Source organism: Orbicella faveolata, unplaced genomic scaffold, assembly GCF_042242905.1.
Source record: "Orbicella faveolata isolate gen_17 unplaced genomic scaffold, um_ofav_v1 contig_4, whole genome shotgun sequence".
Classification (NCBI taxonomy): Eukaryota; Metazoa; Cnidaria; class Anthozoa; order Scleractinia; family Merulinidae; genus Orbicella; species Orbicella faveolata.
This window is the reverse complement of record NW_028301569.1, coordinates 4597813-4623932: the sequence shown is the minus strand read 5'-3', so window position 1 is coordinate 4623932 and position 26120 is coordinate 4597813. Positions and strand designations below refer to the sequence as shown.

Sequence of the window (26120 nt, the reverse complement as noted above, 5' to 3'; positions counted from 1 at the left end):
TTTCTTAGAGACAGCAGCATTTAATGGTTTTATTTTCTTTTAAATGTATCGAGTTTTCGTGCAAACCATGAATGTCTACCAACTTTGATTGATTTCATTTATGCGCAATAATCATTTGTTAGGTCACTGATTATATTGCAGCGTGTCTTGCTTAATTCTGTTGGGTAAATCTTGCCTCAAAGAGAAAAAAAAAAGTGACAAACCCGCTCGGAACATAACTTGAATCGTAAAAACTCTTTTTCCTTGGCCATCGTAGCTTTAGAAGAAACAAAACACAAACCGCGGTGATAAACATGGAACCAAAACGCATGTTAACAAAGTCAATTTCCTTGACGTTTCGTATGTACAACATACAGCTTCAGAAGTGACCGTTAACTAGATTACAATCGAAATTTAAACGCGAAGAAAAAGAAAAAGACTGGTATCTATAATATGTAACAAGACTAATAGTTAATAACAAACAGATGAGTCTGCGGGAGAGAGAGAGAGAAAAAAAAAAATTACCATAATAATAATAACAATACCAAATGCTAGTAAAGAAAAAGTTTTTCACTGCCAACGTTTTCATTCAAGGCTGGCTTTAAATCACGAATTAACAATGTTTCCTTAATTTTACAATGTATATCTGACCTACCAGTTGCTAAGATATCAAAATTGTCCCATTTAATATTATGACCCGTGGAAGTAACGTGATCCGCAATGGCTGAGGTGTGACCGCTATTAGCAAGGGCCTTAACATGTTCAGTTTTTCTATCGTGTAGTCGACGCTTTGTTTTTCCTATATAAAAATCACAGTCCCAGCAGCTTGCCTTGTAAACCGCGCCACCTTAGACATCTGAGAACGGCTGAACCTGTCCTTGTACGGGAAAAAAGACTTAATTCGGCGGGTGTTTCGGAAAATTATTTTAACGTTAAAACAACCATAAAACTTATAGATACAAGATTTAAGTTGCTGGGTGATTACTTTACTTTGGAACCCTAAAAATGGTAAAACAATGTAGATTTCTCTCTTGGGAACTGTAGTGATAGGGTCTTTAGGTTTGTTTTAATGTCTATTCACTACATCGTTCATGTTGTTGTTCATGACTTGAATCACTCGGGTTTGCGTGTCAAAAAGCAAAACAATATTTGGAATTTTCTTATGACCTCATCAAAATTCTGCGCCTTCCATGACGACGAAGACGAATTCCGTACTGGGATAAGCGAGCTGACAACTCTGGTATGCCACAAAAATTAATAACCGCAGTTTCTTAAGGTTTTAATTTTTATTTCCAACATATTTGCCTGTTGAACATTTCACATTTGTGACAGTTTGATCTAACAACTAAAACATTTTTTTTTTCTAATTTGCTGCTACTTAAATAAAAATATTCAACCTATTTCTAGCCCGAGGAAAGGCTTGGCTACGGTTTACGGTAACAAAGGTTCGCGGAAGACACGTTTAGCTGTTAATGGGGCGCAGTCAAGGTATTTTGGGCAATTCTTTCAGTTATGATCTCTAAAATTCAAAAACGCAAAACGACAACGACCACAAAAGACGCAAGAGTGATATCCGAATTACACATGGCATTTTCATACAAATTGTGACCAACCTGAAGATCGTCGGCCCGATGATTTTCAAGTTTGCCGGTATTCTCCACATTTTGCCCATCCATGGCTCTTTTAGACGTGAAAAGCCGTTATTGACTTGTTATCAGCTCTAAAATTGCCTAAAACTGCATGACCTAGCCCCTTCAACCACAGATGTAGTAATAACGAGCTTATATTTATAAAAATATAATGGCCTCATTGTAGATTTAACACATATATAATTTGATCGGGGCCCAAGCTGGTTTAGACAGCCGTACTATTGTAATGTGATCTCAAAGCGGATACATTTCCCTATAAGGAGCTGACTTCTAACCAATCAAAATCGACACCGAGAATTCGCGAACATCTAAATCTTTTTTCTACAATATGTAGTTCTGGTTTTGAGAACTGACATCATTTGATTTATGCCATATTCTCGCGCTCACTTAATTATTCTCCACAGGAAAAACAACGGGAATGTTTACAGTTCCTCACGGTTTCATTTGGAACTTTTTCAGGCCTTCAAAATGTGCAAAAACACGCGCAATAAAGAGTGCCGACGGGAAAAGTTAACAAACGAACGGAAATATTAACTCTGTTTCCCTTTTCGCTCCGTTAGGGCGTTAGATCACGCCTGTTTCAATACAATCCGAGCGCCTAAAAGGCCCATTTTCACGACACGGGAGTTTTGGTACGACTCGGATAAAATCGGCACTCTAACTGACCGTGTCAACTTTCATCCCAGCTCGGCCTAGTATCTACCTGGTCCCAGCAGGGATGAAAGTAGTCGCAAGTACCAATCTCATTCGAGCGGATCCAAAACTCCTCTTTAGTATACACGGGCCTTCAAAGAGGCTAATAATTGTTTTGTTGTCGATTGCCATTCATCTGACGCTAAACCTGTAGTCACGTTTGAAGCAGTAAGGAGATCATGCATGTACAAGTTGATGCCGATATCCCGTCATCAAGAATCGACATAGCGCGCGTTTTTCGTCTCCTACGTTGCTAAGCAACCTGACACACATTAATTGCGTCATGTTGACGTCACTGTTTTGCAGTACTCGTGTGTTCTCTAGCCAGTTGTTGACTAAACAACACGAATCGAAAACACGACGACAGCTTGGAAGAACTTGCCAAAACCAGCGACTGCTTTCCCCTCCGTCACTGAAAGGATGTGTCACAGAAACCGCGCATTTGCACGCAGGACATGGCGTCAGTACAAATAGCACGTGACCTCGTGGTCCGTGTACCGTTGGACAAACAACGCACGGGCACGGGAGAGGATTGTACGCGAAGCCCATGCCCTCAAAACTCGTCAAGGGAGTTGTCGATGCCTTCTCTAAATCTTCTGTATGTCCTCATCACAGCATATTACCGAGTTCCTTTACAAAATACTCTCTTGTAAGAGGCATCCAGGCGACTTCAAAAGTACATTTTTCTACGCGCTAAACTGAATATGTACCCTGTATTTACACCGTGAAAAAAAAATAGTGATTCATTCAACGAGGGTCAGTGTTGTAGATGTTTCGGAGCGTCTGCGAACATGTACTCTAGCCTGTATGCCTCGGCTAACAGGAGACTTATCTGCTGGTCGTCCCAGTTGTTGGTTGGGAGATTTTGTAGTAACAGCATCAGCCCCTGCAGAAAGAAACGTTGTTGCAGTTAAACGGGGTCCCGGATTTGCTTGGAATAACCACGATATTGCTTAGTAACAGAGTAGCTTGGAAGTTATATATCAAAGATGAAACGCCGCGTTTGGCCATATTTCCAAACACCGAAAAGAGAGTTGAAAACACGACGCGCAGCAGAGTATTTTCGACGAACTTTGAGCCGTTTGGAATCGTGGTAAAACACTGTCTCGAGTGTCTGATACATCTTCTCAATCCGGAAACTAAAAATTACACAGACACGATTTCCTTGACTAAAACGTGATGAATTGTTAACAAGTTTATCTTGTCAAACTCTGTGATTGATTGACAAAATACTCATACTTCATGGTCGAACCAATGAGGAGCAAATATATTTTTCCGCCAATCAGGAGAGAAACCAATACAATGCAAATCGATAAAAAAAGCGTCAACAACGGCAGCGAGTAGAAATATATAGCGTGAATTTTTCAAGTACTCGATCCCGTTCGTATTCCGTCTTAATCTTTCCCAATCTTAACCATCTTTGTTTAATAGTTGTTTGGCATTTTCTACCGTAGTAAGCTATTATCTGATCAAGTTTTATTCAAAGGTGACTTTACGAGCTAAGCGACAGTTTGCTAGAAATCTGGTAAACTATCGTCAGCACGCGGTCAAACGAGCTGAGAGTAAGCGATAGTTGACAACAGCCGCCTGTCAAGCAAGTGAAGAATCTTGTGAACTGTCAAGGAAATTTACGCAAGTTCCAATCCCACAAGAGCGAGTGAGGGTTAGCTATGGCGGAAGGACGAAAGCGAGTGCCAGGTCTAGTCAACTGGCCTTGACACTTGCTTTATTGCCGTTTAGAACTGTTTCGCTACAGGGCTTTATTCATTTGAGTTACAACTGATTCACTGCATCACCAGCAGCTTTAGTGCACACTAGCTTTAATGTTCTATAACATGCGACTGTCCACTACAAAGCCCTCTCCAAACGCGAACTTCCCCGCGTACTCTAGCCAAGACTAACGGGTTTGAAACCCTTAATAGTTACCAAAGAAACAAACCTGAAAATCTGTTTCCTCTACAATATCCTTTGAAAACTGCTTCAAGAACGCAGCACAAACGTACAAGTGAAAAGAGGCAAATCCATTTTCTACAGCCTAATTAAGAACAACAAAGGCAATAAGTGATAAACTAAAATAAGACTTGGAGGCAAGTTATAAACCACACATACGGCACCGTTGCTAATCAAAGAAAAAAGCCGATCTTGTGTGTAAAAATCTCCCATGCTCGTAAAAACCTTTTTTAGAGTGGCTTAATTTCTAAAATTTATACTCAGTTAGAAATTTATATTCAGTTCCAAGGGAAGTAAAAAGACATTTAAGTAGGTTTCGTTTGACTGGTCACACTTTTGTCCACTGTTAAAAAATCTCCAAACACAGTCAGGATGCAAAAGTTGCGCTCCTTCAAAGATGTACGCTTAAGTTCCCTGCTAAGGAGCTTCGGCAAACCACGGCGGCAACGGGAACGAAAACGCCACCAAACAAAAGGTTTAATGACCACAACAGTGGCTATGCACGTGCGCTATAGATCTTTGTACATTACGTAGCCGTCCTCTGCAAAACAACAACGTGAAATGATCAAGTTCTGCATATTATCGAGAAAGTAGGCCACGACGACAATTTCGTGTTTCTTTTTTGGAATTGAGCAATTGGCATTATTGAGCAGGTTTTCAGACCGATTGGCGTAATGAGCAAATTCAGATAGTTACGAAATTCGAAGGTAAAATATACATCTATTTTTTCCTAGGCGTTGACCTTGGCGTCACCGTCATCATTGCTTAATAAGCTCCCTGTTATTTAGGTTGCGCACAATGTTTTCCCCGCAGAGGTGTTGCGTGACAGACACGTTCTGTGACGACTCGAACGACGGCCGCGAAGGCATCAAGGCAAGCTGGTGCAGTGGAACCCCGTTAATACCGTCACCAACGGGCCAGGAAAATTTGGTCGTATTTACGGGGTGGCCGTATTAACGTGGCAGGGTCAAATTTCATGACTGGCCTATTTCAAGCCCGGTGATGTCTTGAAATATCACAATCACACTTGTAATAACTGAATAAGCAACCAGAATGCAGACATGATTTTAAAAAATTGAAACTTCAATCAGTACATACAATATTAACCATGGAAAGTACTACAAGAAATGTGTGAGAACCAGTAGGGAGAATATGGATAACGAACTCTAATACAAACCAGGTAAGTATCCCAGAGCCGTATCGTACATCTCAAAGGCATCTCACGCATTAGAAGATTGTTCATCCATCGGAAAGCAAATTGAAGATATTCAACGTGATTTTTCGCCAAGTGATTATTTAGAGGTTCTGGTAAGGAAAAATGAAACTAGTTTTGTAAAAAGCATGTTTCATATGAAGTATTTGATTACAAGTCTACTTTAGACTACTATATTCTAGGCCACTTAGCTAAACCCAGCCAATAAGAGTTGAAAGAAACCATTCTATAAAAGGTCTAATGTTCTATTCTCGCTCACCATCGATTCTCTGAATAAGTTCTCTGAGTGCATTGACTTTCATTTGAATTCCCGGCTGTGCAAATGTGTAATTATCCTGGAGAAAAAAAAAAAAAAAAAAAGCGAACGTTTAATACACTTACATGTGATTAGTTGCCGAACTAGTTGCTATGGCATTATAAGCAGTGTTTCTGCCAGAGCGCGCCATTGCGGGAATCCCGCGTTGCAATCAGAGATGGCCCCCAGAAAAACAAAGAAAGGGCCAATTTGGCCCTTTCCTTTTACAAGACTACAGGCTTAATCAGGCGTACTATTTTAAAAGCCATCCCAGGGCACGAAATTGCGACCGATATGGTCACCAATGTGACTAACATTTCATCCTTGGCGACCAAAATTCGGCAAAAATCCTGGTTTAATCACCATAATGGCGACTATATTTTTCTGTGTTGACGATCAATCCGGTTACTTTGTCACACATTATGTCCTTCTAGACAATCATATTAAAAGATCTTTGCTTCTAAAACATTCAACATAAGAAAAGAAGTCAATCCATCCTTTTGCTCTGCTGTATTGATTATCTCACATCGGAAAACATCCAAGTTCGAAATCGCCCTACAATGCATTGCAAACCCTTGATCAGTGACTATGTCATGTATGCCTAAGGACTGTTCTCTTGTAATGCACGCATCATACTAGTATCTGATTCAAAAGAAACTTCTTGAGTAGAAACACTTCAAAAAGCACTTACTATTAAATTTTATCCTAGATCCTAATCTGCTTTATTTTCCTTGGTACCCTGACGCAGTTTTCCCTCTGCAGCTTTCAATGTATTGGCCCCTTACCTAAAACATTGGCCCCTAAGAAAGGTCTTCAGGGGCCACTTTGGTACTCAAGAAAAATTTTCTGGCTGAAACACTGTATAAGTGATTCCGAAAACGTTCAAGCCCTGAGTATAGTTTGCTTTTTGCAGTCAATGACGGATCAAGAATTGCGAACAAGGAAGAGGTCGACGGTAAAATAGTGCTCAGGGCGCGACATTGCTGAAGTACTGACTGTGGGAGGGTCTTTTCCACGTTCTGAAATCTTTGCTGCTGAAATGGATGGAATTTTAAGATTTGCCTGTTGCTTAAGTAATATATCAAACAAGACAGACAGTGTTTCATCGGGATAACCAAACACCGAGAAGAGAGTATTTTTGACGAAAGTCGACGTGTTTAGAGAGCCGATGAAACACGGTCTCGGGTGTCTGATATATCTTCTCAATCGAACCTAACTAAGGAGTAAACGGAGAAGCAAAATCGTCAAAATATACGCTAATTAAGACCGGGCATCCAAGCCTCATTCACGGTTGTGATTTTCTTTGTTTTAACTTGATAAATTGTTAATGAGTTTGAGAAAGTGAAATCCAATTCTTAGCAACAGAATTGCACTGTCCTGTATAAGATACGTGTATCTTGCTACAATGGACATTTACCTGTATACCATCCAATAGTTTGCTCATGCACCAGAAGCTATCAGCTTCTATTGTATCTAAAGTTTCCTGTGATAATTGAGAGACATCATGGTTCTCCAAATCACCATCTACAATGAAATAAACAAGAAGAAGTGGCAATGCACTTACAACTAAAACCACTTCCTACAGAGGGCCAGAGCTTAAGGCTCCAGAAAATGTGAAAATCGTCAGAATCATGGGGTGTTTAGTCTGAGTTTGATTGCGGTGGTTGAGTTTCAACCAATAGATCAAGAAGTTAAAGGCACTCAGTGTAAAGGCTAAGTCAAGCCTAATTTATTACGTTTTGCGATATACTTGCTATGAAACTTAATCTTAATGAAGAAATTACTTTTCTGGATTTAAATATGTCTCCCCGTCCTTAATTATCTTTAAAAACAATGTTAGGGTTTTCGTAAGCTATTTCGCTACAGTATATATTAATGCTAGTATTATAGGTAATATTAGCATTGTAAGTTTTGTTATTATTGCAAGTAATGTTAGGTAGTGTTGTAAATGAGGTGTGTTCCAATAAAAAACTTAGGCTGGTCGCTTACGAGAACTTCAGAAACTCATCAATGATTCATAAAGAAAAAACAAAAGAAATTAATCTTTGAGTGTCTTTAAATCTGATATAGACACGGCTAAACTTTACGTTCAAGTTTTAGACCAAAATACCCATTAGCCCAGTGTGCAGTTTCATTAAAGTGTTGACTTATATGTACGCATAAAGGACTCTGAGTAGTCGCTTACAAGAGCTCAAAAACAAAGAAAAAGTCCAGTTGGGTAATCCCAAAAGTGGTCGCGGTCGCTTACCGGAGAGGTCGCTGAGCGACGCTTTTGAGATGCAGACGCTAACCGGAGTTGAAAGTTCTTGTTCCAGGTGTTCACTACAGCTTTTTGGTCAGCACAATTTGGTTTAAAATACAAACACGACGACTTTCCAGTTGATCCCATGGCGTCAAAGGCGCGCCAGAATTAGCTCCATTTCTCTTCCGGTTGCCGTCCGCGTCTCAAAAACGTCGCTGCTTAAGGTGGCTATTTTCATTACAAAGTTCAAACGGGGATTCACAAAGGTGGTCGTAACTCGAGTTGGTCGCTTGCGAGAGTGGTCGCAAGGAGGGCTTCGACTGTAGTAAAGAAAAAATCGACAGGAAATATGGTAGTTGTAGTCAAATGACGCTATCATGCAAATCTGAAATTGGTTTGGTTTTGGTTTTACGACACTCAATTGAAAACCACTCTTACTGCGTTCCCTGTTAATCACAACACAAACTTACCTACATACGCAGATAAAAATACCACGAAGAAAGGTGTCACAAGATCATTGATTCCTTGGACATAGCCACTGGCTGGGTGACGGATTGCCCAGATATACAGGATTCTCTCAAAGATCTACAGTACAGAGACAACTAACATGACGTATAATTGTACGTAACGTATTTCCACACATTACACATGGTTTTTACACATAAACAACTGAGTTAGAAAATTAAAGTTGTATTTAACCCAGCACACAAGGATACATAATTCAGAAATCTCTGTAGTAACTTGGTGAAATCTGTCTCACAGATATAATTATGAACAATAGCCTCCATTTGACTTTGAAAATATGCTCGGATATTTGTTCGCGGACATTATCTGTTCCGAGAAGCGAACAGTTTTCCGAGAGTGAAGCTTGAGGAAGACTGTGAGCTTCGAGGAACAGATAATGTCCAAGGACAAATATCCAAGCATATTTTCAAAGTCAAATGAAGGCTATTGTGTTTATTGTCCTTCAAATATTTTTTGCAACACGCGCAGTTTCGAAAATTGGGGAATATTCACATATATTTCCCAGTTTTAGCTGGGGAATCTTCGGTCACGTGACGCGTTTAGACCAATCGCGGGGGATCTGTAAATCCAAAACATTTAAAGGACTGTATGAAGCTTAATTCGAATTTCCAGAGGGGTAGGGTGGGGGATCTTAGAACAAAATCCCTTCCATGGGGGAGGTATGGGTATTTTCTGGTACTACACATTTGAACAATAATTTGAGGCACTAAAACCAGCAAAGTTGGTGCTGAATGTTCAATGAAATAACACCCAACTTACCTCCTGTACTAAAGGCTGTTGAAAAAGAGGAATGAGAGGGTTTGTTCTTGGGATATCTATGTGAATCTGTTGAACAAATTATGAAGAACGTGCATTAAGTTGTCTGTTCCCAACATAGAGTGAGACATAGGAATAACTTTATGTCAGGAATACACACTAACTGGCATAAATAAATCAAATGGAGTTTGCTTCAACCATAGATACATGTAGAGTACAGGTTTGAGCACAGGTCTCCCCAGCTCCTTCAAAGAGGCATGACCATTTTAATATTTGACACTTAAGTTAATTGCATAACACAGCATAAGTATAAGAGTTTGTACTGGAATGTACTGATGGTTTATAACAGTTTGAAATATGGAAAAGAAATTCAATAAGAATAACTTATTTCAACTCTTCTGGGTGCTACTTGCATTCCCCTGATGTTTTGAGTGATTCCAGCGAGTAATGTAGAGAGCCAGGTAAACAGTGAAACTAAAACTCACTAGAATTGCTTTGAAACAGCTCCAAAACATCTCGGAAACACACGTACATGTACTGTAGCACACGGAAAACTCAAAGACTCAAAGTAAGTTGTTCTTATTGAATTTGTTTTCCATATTTCAAACTGTTAATAATAAACAACTGTTACATTCCACTACAAACTCATAAATTTACGCTGTGTTGTGCAACTGAGTGTAATATTTAAAATGTTCACTGCCCTCAAGGAGCCTGGGAGACCTGTGTTTTGAGTTGTCAATAACATATACCTGTCTAAACGTGTCGTGATAGGTGTCCTCATATCTCGTAGGGTAATACTGCTTGACAAAATTGTGGTACTCCTCTCGTTTTCGATCCAGTGTTGCTTGTCTTCTATCTATATTTGCTGGCAAGTACCCCTAATAATAAATAAAGTGGTTTTCACTTGAGTGTTGAAAAGTACAGTTGAACCTCGATTATCCAGACTTCTCGATTATCTGGACTTTTTCTCTAGTCCCAATTTTGTCATGAATATTTATTAGTCATGATCAAGATCCGTAGCAATATTCTTTTTAAACCTATGGCATTAAAAAGTGCAGTCAAAAGCGAGTTTGTTTTACTTTTCAAGAGCACAAGCAGCGCTCGCATGTGTCGTAACCAATGAAGAACGCTCAAATGAGTTGTTATTGGCTCAGAGTTGAGTGGTTCAAGATGTACAGTAGGCTATATTGCTTTCCATACGATTTGTAAAAGGGTTCACGATTAAATGTTGCTTCATTTAACCAGTTCTGTTCTTCATTAATATTCATATTTGCGATTATCCAGACCCTCGATTATCCAGACTATTTCATCTAGTCCCAATGAGTCCGGATAATCAAGGTTCGACTGTAATTGGTTTTGCACTGCAATCCTACACAATTGGCTTAAGAACCTGTGCCACATTTTCACTCAATCACAAGTTAAACCAAAACCAATTATGACATGTTTGCACAAGTTTTTCCGCATTTCAGGTCAGCTACATGTAATTAGTCCAAGTTTTGGGTGGTTTGTTGGATTGTATGTGTCCAGTTGAAAATGGCTTCAACACTGCTTGTTCAGTGACTTAGAATATCATTACTAAGTACACTTCAACATTATAAAAGCATGTACAGTATCTGTGTACATGTACATGTAATTCAACAAGGTACATGTAACTGAATCAGCTCTTGGTGGCATTTTAACAGTCTGTACAGGTACATGTACACAGGTACACAGGTAAAGTGTAACCGTTATTTTCTTGTTGCAGAAAAACTTGCCACACAAACTTGAAATTGCCTGTTCATTTCTCTGATTCCCCACACGATAGTTTTGTGATTTAATTTGCACAGAAAAGTTCCAAGGATATTGTTGAGGTATCAACTCAAAGTTCTGGGTTATCTGTAGAATTTCTGAAAGTCTCCCTTATGAAAGACAATACACACAGTGCTATAGTCTTACACAAACCTAAATCAAAACCAAAGATTTCTGGTTGAATCTCAAACAAGTTGTTCGTGGGGATGGAAATGACTGAACAAAGGCTGAGAGACAAGACAACAACAATAGCCTCATGATCAGGTTATATCAATAGCCTGTTGAACACAACTGATGGTCAGAGGTTGGTGACTTACACACAGCAGCTGCCATGTTGTTGGACGTACTGTGACTGGAATGCCTGACCAACTGAGTTTTCTTATTGCATCTGCAAAAACAAGAAGAGGTTGGTTTGCTTGTTTGCTTACATAAAGTGGTGTAAGCTGACACACTGATTCTATGAACTGTTTTAAAGCATTTTTTCCCCAAATGATTCAAAGATACACATGTACATACATGTACATGCCTCTGTATGTAAAAACTTGTTGCCTATTTGTCATTTCCACCTCCACCATAATACACCTTGTTTGCCCACAAAATTTTGCATAAGCTTTGTCTTCAGTTTCTCTAGGGACGACTGTAATACCCAGGAGAAATGGGAAACAAACGTTATACAGAATTTTTTGGGGGAGTTGGGGGGCAAACAAGGTGTATTATGGAGCATGTGGAAATGGTGAATTCACAAAATAAACTTTTCCGAACTTAAATATTTTTTACAATTCTTTTTAATAACTGTAACAAAATAAGTAACTTACAGTACATTGTTACTGAACTTTTCTAGATCCTATAGACTACCATAAAATCCCACATTAAAGCCCCCCCCCCCCCCCGCACACCCCACCCCCAGATATAAGCCCTTCTATTTGGTAACAAAGGTAATTATTTCAGATATAAGCCCCCCCCCCCCAACCTGGATATAAGTTCATCTAATGTGTGCACAATAAATGTATTATAAATGTAATAGCTCTAAATGAAATGGTATGTTAGCTTTAATTCCTTTCTCAGATACATTTCATCTCGTTCTTCCGAAACATTTTTTTTATTCCACTTATATCCCCCCACCCCCTGGATATAAGCCCCCCTCCCTCTGTTTATAGGCCTACCCAAAACCCCCTGTGAAGTTATATAAGCCCAGGGCTTTAACCTTTTATGGTATAAAAGATGTATGATTCCAGGCTTTCAAATAGAAGTAGATGAGTTGTTTTCCTACGTAAAATCGTAAAACAAATCTTTGAAATGTAGTTGATGTTTAGTTACAATAATATATTTTTGTTTCATTTAATATTTAAATTTTAAATTTGATTTTTCCTATCCCATTATTGCAACTTTGGGATCCTAAACCTCCTTGAAGTGAACTTTAAATAGTAAGTTTTTACTTTACCTAGGTCAGTGTTAGGGCCGGCTAGCAGCTTGCCAAACTTTTCAAGCTTGTATATTTCTTGATCCTGAAATTCCAGTTTGACTGCTCTGATTGGCGATGGGGGCTTAGGAGATTGTAAATTGACAGGGGGAGGGGGTGGGGAGTGGGCAGAAGACTTTGAGGAAGAAGCCTGATGTTTGTGCCGTGCTGCAAAATAAGGATTGAATCAAGAATCAATACACACGTAAAAAATCAAACATGCTGCCTAAAGTACATAACTTGGAAATTCAGAGAACTCATAAGTGCAGAAAGTGAATACTAGAAGGTGTACGCATGGGCACTGTCATTTATTTATTTTATTTTTTTGTTGTTGGGACAACGTGAAAAACCTGTTGCCCCACAGACCTTCATGTACAAACAACACAATGACATCTGGAAATGTTTTGAAACAAACTGCCAGGGAACAAATTGACAACAACAAAAAAGAAAATCAAATGTTGAGCAGTTACACGTACATGTATTTTAGGGTAAGGTGACAACTTCCTTGGACCAAAAGGGTACTAGACCTTCTCAGGTTGTTACCCCTTCCCCCAGTGACCCTCAGGCTCTGATCTGCCAAGCATTGACCAACATCCCCCAGAAGGGCATGACAGGCTATTGTAGCTAAATGCAGGAAAATCCAAGATTGGATTCTTAAACTCTGAAAACGGATTTTGCGTTTCTTTTCTAAACCAATCAATGCAAGATCTCTCGTATCATGGTGTGTCAAAGGAACCGAAGATTCCACTCTGGGCAAGGACTCTTCAGTTCCTTTGATGCACCATGATCTGAGTGGTCTTGGATTGATCTGTTTAGTAGAGAAATGCAAAATATGTTTTCCGATTTAAGAATCCAATCTTGGATTTTCCCTAAGTTAGCCAGAATAGTCTGTCATGCCCTTCTGGGGGATATTGGTCAATGCTACTTGAGTTCTCCAGTGGGGCTGTCCCAGGACTTGGCAGATCTGTGCCTGCGGGTGGAGGAAAGGGTAACAGTCTGAGAAGGTCTGAAGCCCTTTTGATCCAAGGAACTTGTCACTTCACCCTAAAATTTCTACACCCTTACTCCTTTCTACTTACTCAGTAAACTCAGTGGAGACGGTCTTGACGTTTTGTGTTCTTCTTTCTTGACCAACTGTTCTGGAAGCTTCTTTGGTTCTGTTGACGTCACACTTGGTGGAATGCTAGATCTCACCTCACCCCCACTAACTGTACGGACACGAGATTCTGTTTGGAAATTTTTCTTTTCTTCTGGGTCCACCCGAATTACATCATCATCATCCTCACCCCACGCATCACTTGTTTTACTATTAAATTCTTGAAAACTCAGTGGCTTCGGTTTGACCTTTCCATGGACACTGAAAACACAAAAAAATAAAATCTTAGCAATGCTAAGACACAGAAACATACAGAAAAGTACTAAAAGCTTCAAATCTAGCATACATGATGTTGTTAGTACAAGAACAAATCATGTCCTGTACTCTGTGTTAGATTCACACTAATTGCCATCTTTTGCATATGTTAGATTGTGTGGTACATAACAATTTAAGGAATTGGAGTTAGTTTATTTCCAACACAACTGCAATGCTGACATAGGGCAGTGTCGAGATCATAATTCGCTATTGTCGAGAGTGGAAGTTCTGAAGCTGGGAACACCTGATTGCCTCCTCTTAGTCTACAAATTAAGTAGCAAGACTTAAAATATAATGTACACATACATGATTGTGCATATATTTCAGATTTGCAGACATTTCAAGGCTTCTTTCAGTCAGAGTTAACTAAATACAAAGTTAACACAAAAAGCAGACATACAGAAGAATATATGAGGTGTATTTTTAATATTCGTAGAAGAAGAGACACCTTAGAGATACCTTAGTTTTTCATAATTTGCAAGATTAAAATGTTTACTGTCTACAAGACTGACTATAATAAGTATGTCATGACAATAGGCCTGGATCAGATTTGTTTTCCATTTTATCATTCATCATTTTCTTAATTGAATTCAGACTGGAGGGTCAGAATTTTTAAAAGGGATTTGTACAAAAACTTGTCAAATGGCAGTTTTCCCTCTTAACAAAAGAATCACTTAATTCGTACGTAGTGAATCCAATGAATGTATTTGTCATGTTCTGACACTAAAGATGTGTTACAAGTCTTACAAACAATGTACAACACTGGAGATCCAAGTAAAGCACAGATGAACCTCTGTATCTCTCCATATACCTTCTAAAACTAAATTAAATTCATGTTCTAAAAGATCAATGCACCATACATCAACAAGCTGAGCCCAATCTTTGCTCTCCAAGGGCCAAGTTTGGTATTCAATAGGAGGTTCCCTGTATCTACACACAGGCCCGAGACAGAGCACAGTCCTGTACCAATAGCGAAGATATCAGTGACATTGCTATCGCTCACAACGTCGTAATAAATTGTTTAAACAGTGTAATAAGTTTTTAAGCAGATATTTGCAAGTTGTCAGTTACCTTAACACAGCACTGCAGTAGGGACATAAGGCCATTGCAAAATAGCATCAGTATTATGAAAATTCAACAATTTATGGATTTTGGATTTTCCAGAAACATTCACAACAAAATTTATTTACCATTTGCCCCCATTTTGAAAATTGCAGAATTTTTTTCCCAAAAGGAAAAGACTGCTGTGCCATAAGCTGACATTCTCTGTCAGCAACTTACTGTTCACATTTTTATTGTTATTACATGTATGTACTGTACAAGAATCAAAATAGCCATTTCTACCATTTCTAAAGTTAGAACTTTTAAATAATAGTCAGTATTAACCCACAGCAGAGTACTTTTGTAAACTCAGTGGAATCTCTTTTCAATTATTTAAAATTATTGCAATAACATTATGGCTTCCTAAATGACCACGCAATTGCAATATAACGTGCTAACAAAATTCAAAAATCAATATCTTAATTTCTCTCCATGCAGAATGTAATTTAGGCTGCTTTTAATACAAGTTTTATAAAGGTATGTAGTAATTTCGATTCCTGGAAATGGGTTACAAACTGTTCCTTAATTTAATTCTCGTAATAACTTGTGCCTTTAATTAAATCAGCGATGATTATCGTAAAAGAACTACCCCCGAGCAAAGGAAATGACCATTTGATTGATATGCAGCAATAAAACTCTTTTCATGACACTTTTGAACTGTGACATAATAAAATGAAAGAGCAAAAGACAACTCTCTCGATCTCTCGAGCATTAACTTTGGTTCGCTTAAACAAATTTTAAAAGCTAAATGTACACACTTTCTCAAAACTTTGACAGAGGATTTATCCGGCCGTTTTAACTTAACTACAAGAAGAACATTCGAGATTCAAAATCACATCTTCTAAAGATAACTACTCCCCCTGATTTTAAAGCTGTTTTCGACTAACCTTGCAGGGTGACTAGCGGTCGAGGGAACACTTGTTGAAGTCGTCGACAATAATTCTTGAGCACCATGAGCGGGTTTTATACTGTTTGAAAAGTAAACTAAATCAATAAAAGGGTTTCAAAAATGGCCGAGTGCTGACAACAAACGGTGTTACCTTCCGGGTAATTTACTTGTGTTTCTTTTCCAAAAGGATTTTCTCGGACTTCCCGATTCGAAAGTCACCAGAGCTGGGTCGTCCGCGCTGGAGTGTTCCATCGAGTTAAACTGGGTTCCGAGCGCGATCACACGCTCCTTCGCAGCTTCACTCATCTTTACGATAAATCTGGATTATCCACCCATCACTAATCAGTTGAGGAAGAATGGCTTTTCTTTAAAAGTGACCAAGGTCAACGAAAAACGGCCAATTTCCTTGTATTTCGTCTTCAATCAGGATAAAAACAATATGGTCGAAGAGAAGTCGAGAGAAGAACAACCTCCATTTGATGTGGCCATGGGCACATCCGCTGGCGACGGGCATTTTGCTTCGCGGGCAAAAGAAACCGGAAAACGTCACATGAATGAATTAGCATCACTTCCGGTCACAATTTTAAATTTGTTTTCCTTTATTTTTTTCCTTCGTGTTCTTTCTTCTTTTCTCTTTCTTTCGTTTTCCTTTTTCTTTATTTTAGGTTCTCTTTAATTCATACATCATCAACATTTTCAGCACAACTCCAAGCTTTTCCCTTTTTTTCTAATTAAATCATGACAAAAAGAAACATAATGTGTGTTTAAACATGATAACATAAAACACAAAATTGAACGAGCTGTGCGGTCGTCAACTTATCAAAAGTCTTTGAATGTATGTTAGTAAAGTAGGGAGAGTATAATCAAAAGAAGTTTTATCAATCTTATGAGGTAGTCTCAATATTGGCCCATTCAATATGGGTATACTATCTGAAGCCTTTTTGCGTCTACGGAATGTATTTTTGGGATGTTGAGGAGTTATTTTCGGGAGGGCTTCAGTATTTTTGAATGTCTACAGCAGTGAATATTGATGTTGGGACTTATTTTCATGAAATTATCCATTGTTACTTCCTGTAAAGAGTAATAACAAAACATTGAAATAGATACCACAGAAATTTCTACCAGGGGCTTAATTCCTATGGGATGCTGAGATTTCACCTATTTAGTAGTTTCAAAGCGAGGTCAAATGAGACTTTGTCTGCGCGCGCGAGTTTTAAGAGCGCGCGGTGGAGAATTTCTTTATTTTCGAGCGCCGATATTCTCCTTTGCACCTGCTAAACAAGAAAGAGCTAACAGGTAAATTTAAATTGTGGGCCCTTTTCTGTTTTTGCCGTACATTATTATCACTATACATGTTCAAAGACCTTTATTATGATCAACGCGCGACATTGTCCAGATGTGCGTGGTGATCACGCGCGCGCAATCAAGAAGCTCTTGTTCTAGTAGTATTTTTATGGACGTAATGCGATTTTCAAAGGAAACAAAAACTTCAAAAAACCTGCATAAGTAGCTGTATTTGAATTTGTGCAGGGAATGAAATAATTAATGATAAATGAAACGATAAGTGAAAAATCTCATCCGGATATATGATACGAAAGGCCGTGATCTTTAGAGGAGAAACTCGACCCCAAATTTGCATCATGTCAAATCTGAAGCTTGTTGTAGTAAAAAAAAACTATATTTTCCCTATCTCGTTTCCCTTCCGATTCATCGAGCGCAGTGCGGTCTGATTTCAAGTCCAAACGTAATAAATTAACGATTCGGCATGCTGTAATTGTTAAAACTAATAACTATTTTATAACGCGTGGAGTTTTCCATGTATATATGATGTAAATATGGCTTTTCTTTCCTCCTCATATCGGCGCTATTCTACTAGTGATTTTTTTTTGTTTTGAATAATTAAAACGCATCGCCTCGATATTAGTACAACAGTAACTCTGCGAGAAGTCAACAGCACACTTAACACGTTTGCTAAAACATTCCAAGGCACCATCAGTTGGGATTGTTTGGCGAAAATTCGCAAAATCTACGCTTGCCTATCTTCATTTCTTTCCCGTATCTTAGACGGAGAATATTACTAGTACATAGAATAAAACGAAGGAATTCAACGTACCTAGTCTCTGATATTTCACTTACCGAAACCCTGAAAGCAGGGAGACTTCTTCATCTCCAGTCGCGAAGTCACCGCCGATGGCCGACAGAGGGCAAAGGAATTTGGCGATCAAAATAGACCGGCTGTTGTTCTCGGGGATGTTACTTGTGAAGCCGACAGATCCCGCTAAATCCCTGTTCATTTATGTGATGGTTACGTCCGACAGAATGGACTTTCTTGTCATAAATATGAACGACTTATATACACTGTAAATAGGGAAGAATTTCTAAAGAGCAGAAGAATCAAAAGCTTGCGTGACATGAAGTTCTGATGCCGCACCGCTCCTTGCCTTCGCACGTCACTGTCACGGAGAACAGTGTCACGCAATCTTGACCTGTTTGTGGCTGTCCGACACGAAATTAGACCAAATTAAGTACGTTTGATAGATCACTCGAAAATATCTGAACCCGAAACCGAAGGCGAGTTGATGCATGATCTATGCAACCTCCCAAATCCTCTCGAGTGTTGGTTAAACTCTTTTTTGTTTATTTGTCACGTAGGGGCCAAACCACCCCCCAAATGTTTCGTCAGTTCTTGGATATTTCACATTATTTCGCATTACTTAAAAAGTATTGACTCTTTCTACACCAAACTTGGCAGATGATCAGATGACCTATTGCCAATTATATTTACGTAAAAAATGTCAGTAAATGTCAAAGTTGTGACGTCACAGTGATGACGTCATGTTTTTTGCCACTTTTGAAGTTTTTGATATGCATATTTTTTACATTGTGTTCGAAAGAGCACATCAAGGGGAGTTGAAACCTGAAAAACTTTGTCCATATCATAAAAATTGAATAAAGTATGGCATTTTTAAATATGAAAAATAACTCTGCAAAATATAGGGTCCCCCGCTTGAGAAAAATCCCCAAATTGGAGCCGTAATTTTGTTCCAGCAAATGCAGCTATGTTTCACATGTGATGTGCCAGATGACTAAAGCAAAAATAAAGAAGAAATGGAGATAAAAAGTTACCCCTCTAGTGTTATTGCGTTAAAATTAGTTTTGTTACGTCATAACCTGTGACGTCACCCGTTTTTTTACTTTTAATACCAACCTAACAAAGCCGAAAATCAAATTTCTAAAACCATGCGATTTTTGACAACATCAAGCTTTCTATTTTTCTAGATTATTAGCCATCTTAGAATAAAACTGAAAAAAATAAACCAGAGAGACTGACTTAAGAAGGGCAGTATGGTTAAACAAATTCCGGGGGGGACAACAAAAAAATATTTAATTTACCATATCTCAAACAATAATCATCATAGCAAAAAACGGTTTTCAGCATTTTAATCCTCAAGTCAAGGCCTTTCCAATGACATAATCTTTACATCAGATTTTACAAAAAATTATAGCACGTTTTGGTGACGTCATCAATTATGACGCCATAATCTGACATTTTGTCACAACTTCTAAATTAAAATAAACTGGAGAACAAAGAAAGCTCATCTGCCAAACTTGGTTGAGAAATATATAAACCAAGCAAATATAGCCTTCATGAAACATTAGGGGGGTGGTTTGGCCCCTACGTGTGTTTGTTAGTTTTTGTTGTTGTGGTTAGATATACAGGGATATAAGGCTTTTGTTGTTGTTGTTGTTGTTGTTTTTGTTTTTGTTAGAACCTCTTTAGTAATAACGTTCAAGATGATGTTAAGGTGATTCCCTTGTTAAAGAACCTGCCATAGATTTCCGATGAAACTTGGTATGCTATTGTTACAGGACAAGGAGATATAGAGCTGTAACGTAGTAAAAAGATCGGGGTCACCGTGCTTGTTTTAACGCTACAATGCTGATAAATACAGTTATTTATGTGACTTTCGGGAATCTCCGTACGCAACAAATAAGCTCGATTATTTTTCAATGCAGCGTGATATATCACACAGAGTTTGACTTTCTTTGATTGTTTATTCATCTACGTCTCGGAAAAAATGTCTTCAAATACTCTGCATTTTTTTTACACAATTCGGACATGCGCTGTTGAGCCCGTTATGTCTCCCTCTGTAGTATTTATTTCATTTGCCAAAAAAGTAGCCATAGATTTCTGCTAATTTTTTTTCTCAGTTATTGAAGACATTGTTCTCATTGAAATTATGAAATAAAAAGTGGGGATCACCAAAGGAGCATTTATTTCGCTATCGAGCTTAATTTGAGGGAAATCTCTTACGTTTTGTACGCGCACGCGCTCATGTGCCCGCGCTAATGACGCGAGAATCGTGCGCAGTTAGGATGCGCAATGCAATACTAAGGAATCGCCTTAATCCAAATTTCAAGAACATATTAAAAGCACCAAGGAAATAATAGTATGAACCCCCTATAGTACAATCATGAGTGAATCGTTTAGAATCTGGCTGATTCCATCGCTGACCAGTTTGAAGCTGATTGCTGAATGTCCAGAAAGCTACCACAACAAGAATGGCGTTCTACTTGTTGGAGATCCATGGCTAGAGGAAATCACCCTCGAGAGGAGACGAAAATCCCTCCACTGTTAAAGTTTATTTGACTATGGAAGATTAGCTTGTCTAGTTGCATGGTTCATTGTAAAATATCTCCAGCTGTATGGTTGTATGTATTTATTCATTTACTTATTTATATATTTATCTAACCTTAGGGGCAACCTACGCGGGAGGTGCGATGGCCTTACAGTTAGTACGTTCGTCTACAGATCGAGCGGTCCTGGTTCGGCCTTTTACCGATTGTGCTCGTAAAATGCTGGAAAGTTGCTCACGGGAATGCCGAACAGTTGCTAAAAAATTGCCAAAAATCCAAAAAGTTGCTACCTAAATTTCAAATTAAAAGTTGCTATCTGAATATCTTGATATTTTTATTAAACGTTATAATAGCTCTATTTTTGGTTCTTCACAATAATTGCTAACATCGATCGGTATACAAAAATAGCTTGAAACTTAACTTTGAAGAGTTGGTCGCAAATATGGGCGAAATTTAAAGACACCGTAAAGTCTAACGGAACAAAAGTTTTCGGCGAAGCCAATGGAAGAAATGAGCTAAATAGAGCTTAATTAATGTGCACCTCAAGAATTTTCACACGTCCGCGAGGAAACAGGAAGCCGGAAGTTTGAGTATAAAAAAAGCGCTTCAATCAAGTTCATCAGAGAGCTGCTATTGACTCGGTGATCAAACCGCTTTCTCCGGTCGCAACCGAACAGATATAAAACCTTTTCAATAATCGCGCCGATCTTGCTTTTACTGAAGCACATAATATAAAGTATTAGAGCATTTATAAAAGACCTGAGGAAGACAGGCAAAATTGCTAGCATAGTCTATAAGAGACCGATTTCCACTGAGCAAAAAAAGAAACTGTTCGACATCGGCGAGCTCGGACCGGCCGAGAGCAAACATCCGGTCTTTTTTTTGGAAGAAGACGACGACGACGAGCGAATCAACGCCAGCTAAAGCGCTGGCATTTGCGAAAACTCCTCAAGGAGTTGAGTATTTTGAGCTGAACCGAATTCAGCTCGGTTCTTTACCAGCCACGAAAACTATCCGGGTGGCCTCGGAGGTTCTGAAGTTGAAGCCAAGCATACAAGCGTACAGAATTTAATCATGAAATTTAATAAAACAATTATTCCATTCGCGCTTGTTGGATATGAGATTGGTTATAGCCAACTCATATCCAACGCGCGCTCAAGGAATGTTTGACAATAATTTTGATAATGGGGAAAATAAACTGAAAAAAAATCCACACCATACTATTGAACTTGAAATTGAATAATCGTTGGATGTTGTCCTTCAGTAGCATTTGAAATGAAAGTGGCAAAAGTTCAATTGAGGCCTTACGCTACTGTAAAATGATATTAAAATCGTTTAAAAATCCAAGCTTTCGCCGATCTACGGCATCATCAGGGATAAGAAAAAATATTCCGCGTAAGGCTTATATACAGATGTAAAGTAAAAACGTGTGAAAAGCCAAAGAATGTGGGGGGTAAAATGCATGAGATAAATAAGATACAAATATGAATAAAAACGAATTATATGATCTAATGAGCGAGTGTTAAAGTACAAAGAGTCTCTAGATATGTTAGAATAATTATTATTATAATAAGAGGTCCGCGAATTCGCTGCATTCCTCTCGGGAGTTGAGGGCAAGTTGTAGTTTCGGGGTCGTTTTCTAGTACAATGGTCTTGATTTCGATGCCTTTGTAGACCTTGTTTTGGCACTTTGAAATGTGTTTCTTCACGGAGGAGTTGTCATTGTTCAGGTGTTCTCTTACACGATCGTGGATAAAGCGTGTAGTGCTCCCGATGTAGTATTGGTTGCAGTTGTTACACGTGACTTGGTAAACAGCGTTGCGTAATAAACACAATTTGGTGCTGAAGATAGGGCAGTTGGCCCTCGCGCATGTCCGTTCCGTGTTGTTCTGAGAGAGAGCTCGTCTTAGGGTGTATGACTCGTGCGCTACCCGTACTGGTATACCCTCTTTTCAGAAAATGTTAGTGATCCTGTAGTTGAGACGTTTGGAGATATATGGGATCTTCAGGTACGACCATTCTGTGTTGAGAGGTCGAGGGTCTTTCTGATGGTTCTGGGAGTGCTTAGTTTTGTCTATAATGCCTTCAGGATACCCGTTAAGACGGAGGACGTCGTCAAACATGATTTGAAGCTTTGTGGCTGTCGTTTTTTGACAGCCACAAAGCTGTACACGTGACTAAGACCGTATCATCGTGCTTTGCAGTTCTATCTGCACTCAAGAAGATCAGAAACATGGCCACCAAAGCTCTAAAGAAACAATTGGTCGAGGCATTGGTACTTTCGAAGGTCGATTAGAATGACATAGTAGTGTATCCACTACCGCAGCACCTTGAAGCAAAATCACAGGGAGTGCAAAAAAGTGCCTCAACTGTTATGCAAAAATGGCTGATTTTATCAGATTAGGATGGCTCCCTGTAAAGGAAAGAACCGAATAGCATCTGTTAAGGACAACCCATAGAGCTTTATATGATACCCACTGGCCGAGCTGTTTAACACTACAAAGACGTCCAACTACCAGGAATCTACGCTCAAGTGCTACACCGCAATTGGTTGTGCTCTTTGAAACAGGAACATAACCTCCAGGTTATCAACAGTCTGCCAGATTACATCAAGCAAGAGTCTAATGCTAAAACATTTGCGATGAAAGCTTATAAGTTTTTGAAAACTAAAGCCGAACTCACATTAGATTGTTTTGAATCTACATAATAATTTTTTTTTTTCACACACTCGTGTTTTCCACATAGTTTTTACTTGTAAATTATACTGATATATCTATATGTATTTTTAATTTTTAGTTAGCATACGATGAATGTAGAACTACTCTGTAGAAAAGTCATCATTACACCGTTATTATTATTATTATTGTTGTTGTTGTTGTTGTTGTTGTTATTATTATTATTATTATTATTGCTGTTGTTGTCATAAATGCCCTTTCGTGGTCAAGCAAGCGTTTTAATTTGTGGCACATTTAAACTCACCGTGTAAGAACCCTTGGTGTTTCGTTGGAAAGCAGGGTTTCATTGACGAAGCTGCTGAACAGAATGTCTTTAATTCGTATCAGGATTTTATATAGCTTATTAATCTAGTAAGGTCCAAACAGAATTAATTTTAAAAAAACCTCTTGGATCGGCCATCTGCTACTCCATAAATTGATTTAAAGGTGTGCATAAGAATCTTACTTTTAATTTGATAAGCAATGGGTAGGCAGTGAAGTTCCTAGAGAGCTGGCATTATGTCTGAGTACTTGGGTATGTTCATATTAAATCCAACAGCTGCATTTTGGGTACGCTATAGCTTAGAAATTTGCAAACTGGGAAGACCATACATTAAGCTAACAATAGCTGAGTCGAGAAGTAATAAAGGCATGCTTGGACAATTGTACACAGACTATCCTCAGATAGATATTTCTTAAAGTACACATGAAACGATTTTACTACCATTTTTGTTCTGTTTCCCTGAAACTGTGTTTATTTAGAATTGTTTTGACGGCAAAGCGCGTAGTCAAGGCTCTTCTCAAAGATCGTGACGTCATTCGCGTGTACGCTTCTGGAAGTTATTTATACAATACCTGGAGAATCTTCGAAGGAACATGGCTGTAAGCGGCGAAGACTTTACCTCAAGTACTTTTGAAGAAGATCTGGACCCGGTACAGAGTATCGAGGAAGATGTAGGAACAGAAATGGGCAAGATAGCTCCTTACGAAGGCGAGACTTTGACGAGTTCCGATGACAATATCGGAGGCTTCGAGGAAGACGAATTCGACGAAGATGGACTTAGAGTTGCTACGTTAGAGCAACGATTTAATAAAACCAAGCTTGCCAGTTCTTGGTACCTGATCAGAAGGGGTTATTTTCATCAGTGGGCTTAATAAGAAGATTTACAGTCAGCCGTGTGCGCGAATGAGCTGAATGGGAACGATGCCGGTTGCTAAAGCTGAGCTGCTGGCTCAGTATATAAGATCTTTCTTTGATTTCCACTGTCCGGTGTTCTGTGGACTGCACATTAGTATATGTAATCGCATGGAGCCTAGTAAAATTAAGGATTAATATCACTTGTGTTTTCAGAAGTTGCTGAAACTGCCTGCGACTAGGGCAATTTCAGCAACTTCTGAAAACACATGTGATATTAATCCTTAATTTTACGAGGACCCATTGCGATTACTTGTTAATGAAATAGCGGAAAAAAATTACTGAATTTCTGAATGCGCTCTTGAGTAATCTGTCATAGGAAGCCATTTAATGTTGACAAAGAATCAATCACCACAAACGCACGAATGAGCTGAATGAAATTCTATTTTTGCATAAAGGTACCAGGACATTGACAACCAGGCCTGCTAACTTTCAACTTTGAAGATATATAACGTTAGTACTTTTTCAAACATAATTAAAGCATTCAAAACGTTTTCAGATGACTCAGAAATGTTATTTTTGCACAAAGATACCAGGAAATTGGCAACCAGGCCTGCTAACAAACTTTCAACTTGAAAAATATAACGTTAGTGCTTTTTCAAACATAGTTAAAGCGTTCAAAACGTTTTAAGATCACTTAGAATCTGATTCTTGGATGACGATACGCTTGTACCTTCGCCTCATATAACTTGTGCTCGTCTGAACGGCATCATTCCCGGCGATGTTTAAGGTGACGCTGCAACGGTGACTGAAATGGTAAACATGACTGGGAGCACACAAAGATGTAGTGGAATTTGCAGGATAAATGTGACCGTCCGTCTTGAAGGAACAGAACCAGTTTTGTCAATGGCTCGTGAAATGATCAGCTGCTCTCGTTCGCCTCCTGAGTCGTAATCGTCAAGCCCGTTGGCAGATACGTGGCCTGTGATATTCTTTATTTCACACTCTTGGATGCCAGAACTTTTCAGCTTCTTCACCACAGAATTTTCATGCACTATATGGTTGGCCAAATTCTGAGCCTCTCTCTATGGGTGCACTCGAGACTTCGTTTTCGTCGCGTTTCTTTTGCAAATCTTCGATTTTTTTACTCAGATCTTCGTTTTATAGATTGAAATCACTGCCTGACAGTGTAGTCAGTGTAATTCAAAGCCGAAAATTTATCTCACCGCTTAAAGAACTGTTTGAAATCGCGAAAAGCAAAATCAATGACTGCTTAAACAATGTTAAACAAGGGAAATTAGAGATCGTTTGGATTTGTTGTCGCCTTTGTTCTGTTTGGTCAATTTTTGACGCTATTTATGTCATTTAGTTTCTTTTCAAGTTTTGTTTTATACGACTCTACAAACTTGAAGCTGGAACAACAATTCTGTTTAAATTAGGCCTAATAAGGGTGCACCATGTCATCATCAAATGTGCGTTTCCTTGCAATTCGCGATCGTTTTCTGCAGCAACGAATTTTTATCGCTTCATTTTCGAGATATTCGCCATGTTAACTTGCCAAAGAGGCCTCTACTTGCAGCTGGTCGTTCTGTTGTTCTTGGGTTTCTGATTCTACAACCTCTGCAACTGCACAGGTAGACTGTTCACAGTCTCTCCATTTTTCAACGCCCCGTTTTTGCGCTA

At 38.8% G+C, this 26120-nt stretch overlaps 1 protein-coding gene across 2 annotated transcripts; it reads right to left on the bottom strand.

Annotated features, from left to right (window-relative positions):
- Positions 1 to 1246: 1246 nt before the first annotated feature.
- On the bottom strand, positions 1247 to 18365 carry LOC110060487 (TBC1 domain family member 22B-like). 2 transcript variants are annotated; one of them, XM_020767270.2, is made up of 13 exons: positions 16102 to 16464; positions 15949 to 16029; positions 13629 to 13906; positions 12532 to 12717; positions 11408 to 11478; positions 10052 to 10180; positions 9306 to 9371; positions 8492 to 8606; positions 7197 to 7303; positions 5744 to 5819; positions 5449 to 5576; positions 4261 to 4356; positions 1247 to 3207 (listed from the first exon to the last, which is right to left on the bottom strand). In XM_020767270.2, the coding sequence occupies exons 1-13, from the start codon at positions 16254 to 16256 to the stop codon at positions 3079 to 3081; spliced, it is 1617 nt and encodes a 538-aa protein (XP_020622929.2). In that variant the 5' UTR covers positions 16257 to 16464; the 3' UTR covers positions 1247 to 3078. The 2 variants fall into 2 exon arrangements, with proteins under 2 accessions (XP_020622929.2, XP_020622930.2); XM_020767271.2 differs by lacking the exons at positions 15949 to 16029; positions 16102 to 16464 and adding an exon at positions 18087 to 18365.
- Between the last annotated feature and the right edge of the window lie 7755 nt (positions 18366 to 26120).

What these genes read in the sequence shown, in the direction of transcription:
- LOC110060487 (XM_020767270.2), bottom strand. Translation starts at nt 16,256, where the DNA reads ATGAGTGAAGCTGCGAAGGAGCGTGTGATCGCGCTCGGAACCCAGTTT. An exon ending in ATCACGACACGTTTAGACAG is followed by an intron (nt 9,372 to 10,051) that starts GTATATGTTATT and finishes TTTGTTCAACAG; the next exon opens with ATTCACATAGATATCCCAAG. An exon ending in TAGAGGAAACAGATTTTCAG is followed by an intron (nt 3,208 to 4,260) that starts GTTTGTTTCTTT and finishes TTCTTTCTGCAG; the next exon opens with GGGCTGATGCTGTTACTACA.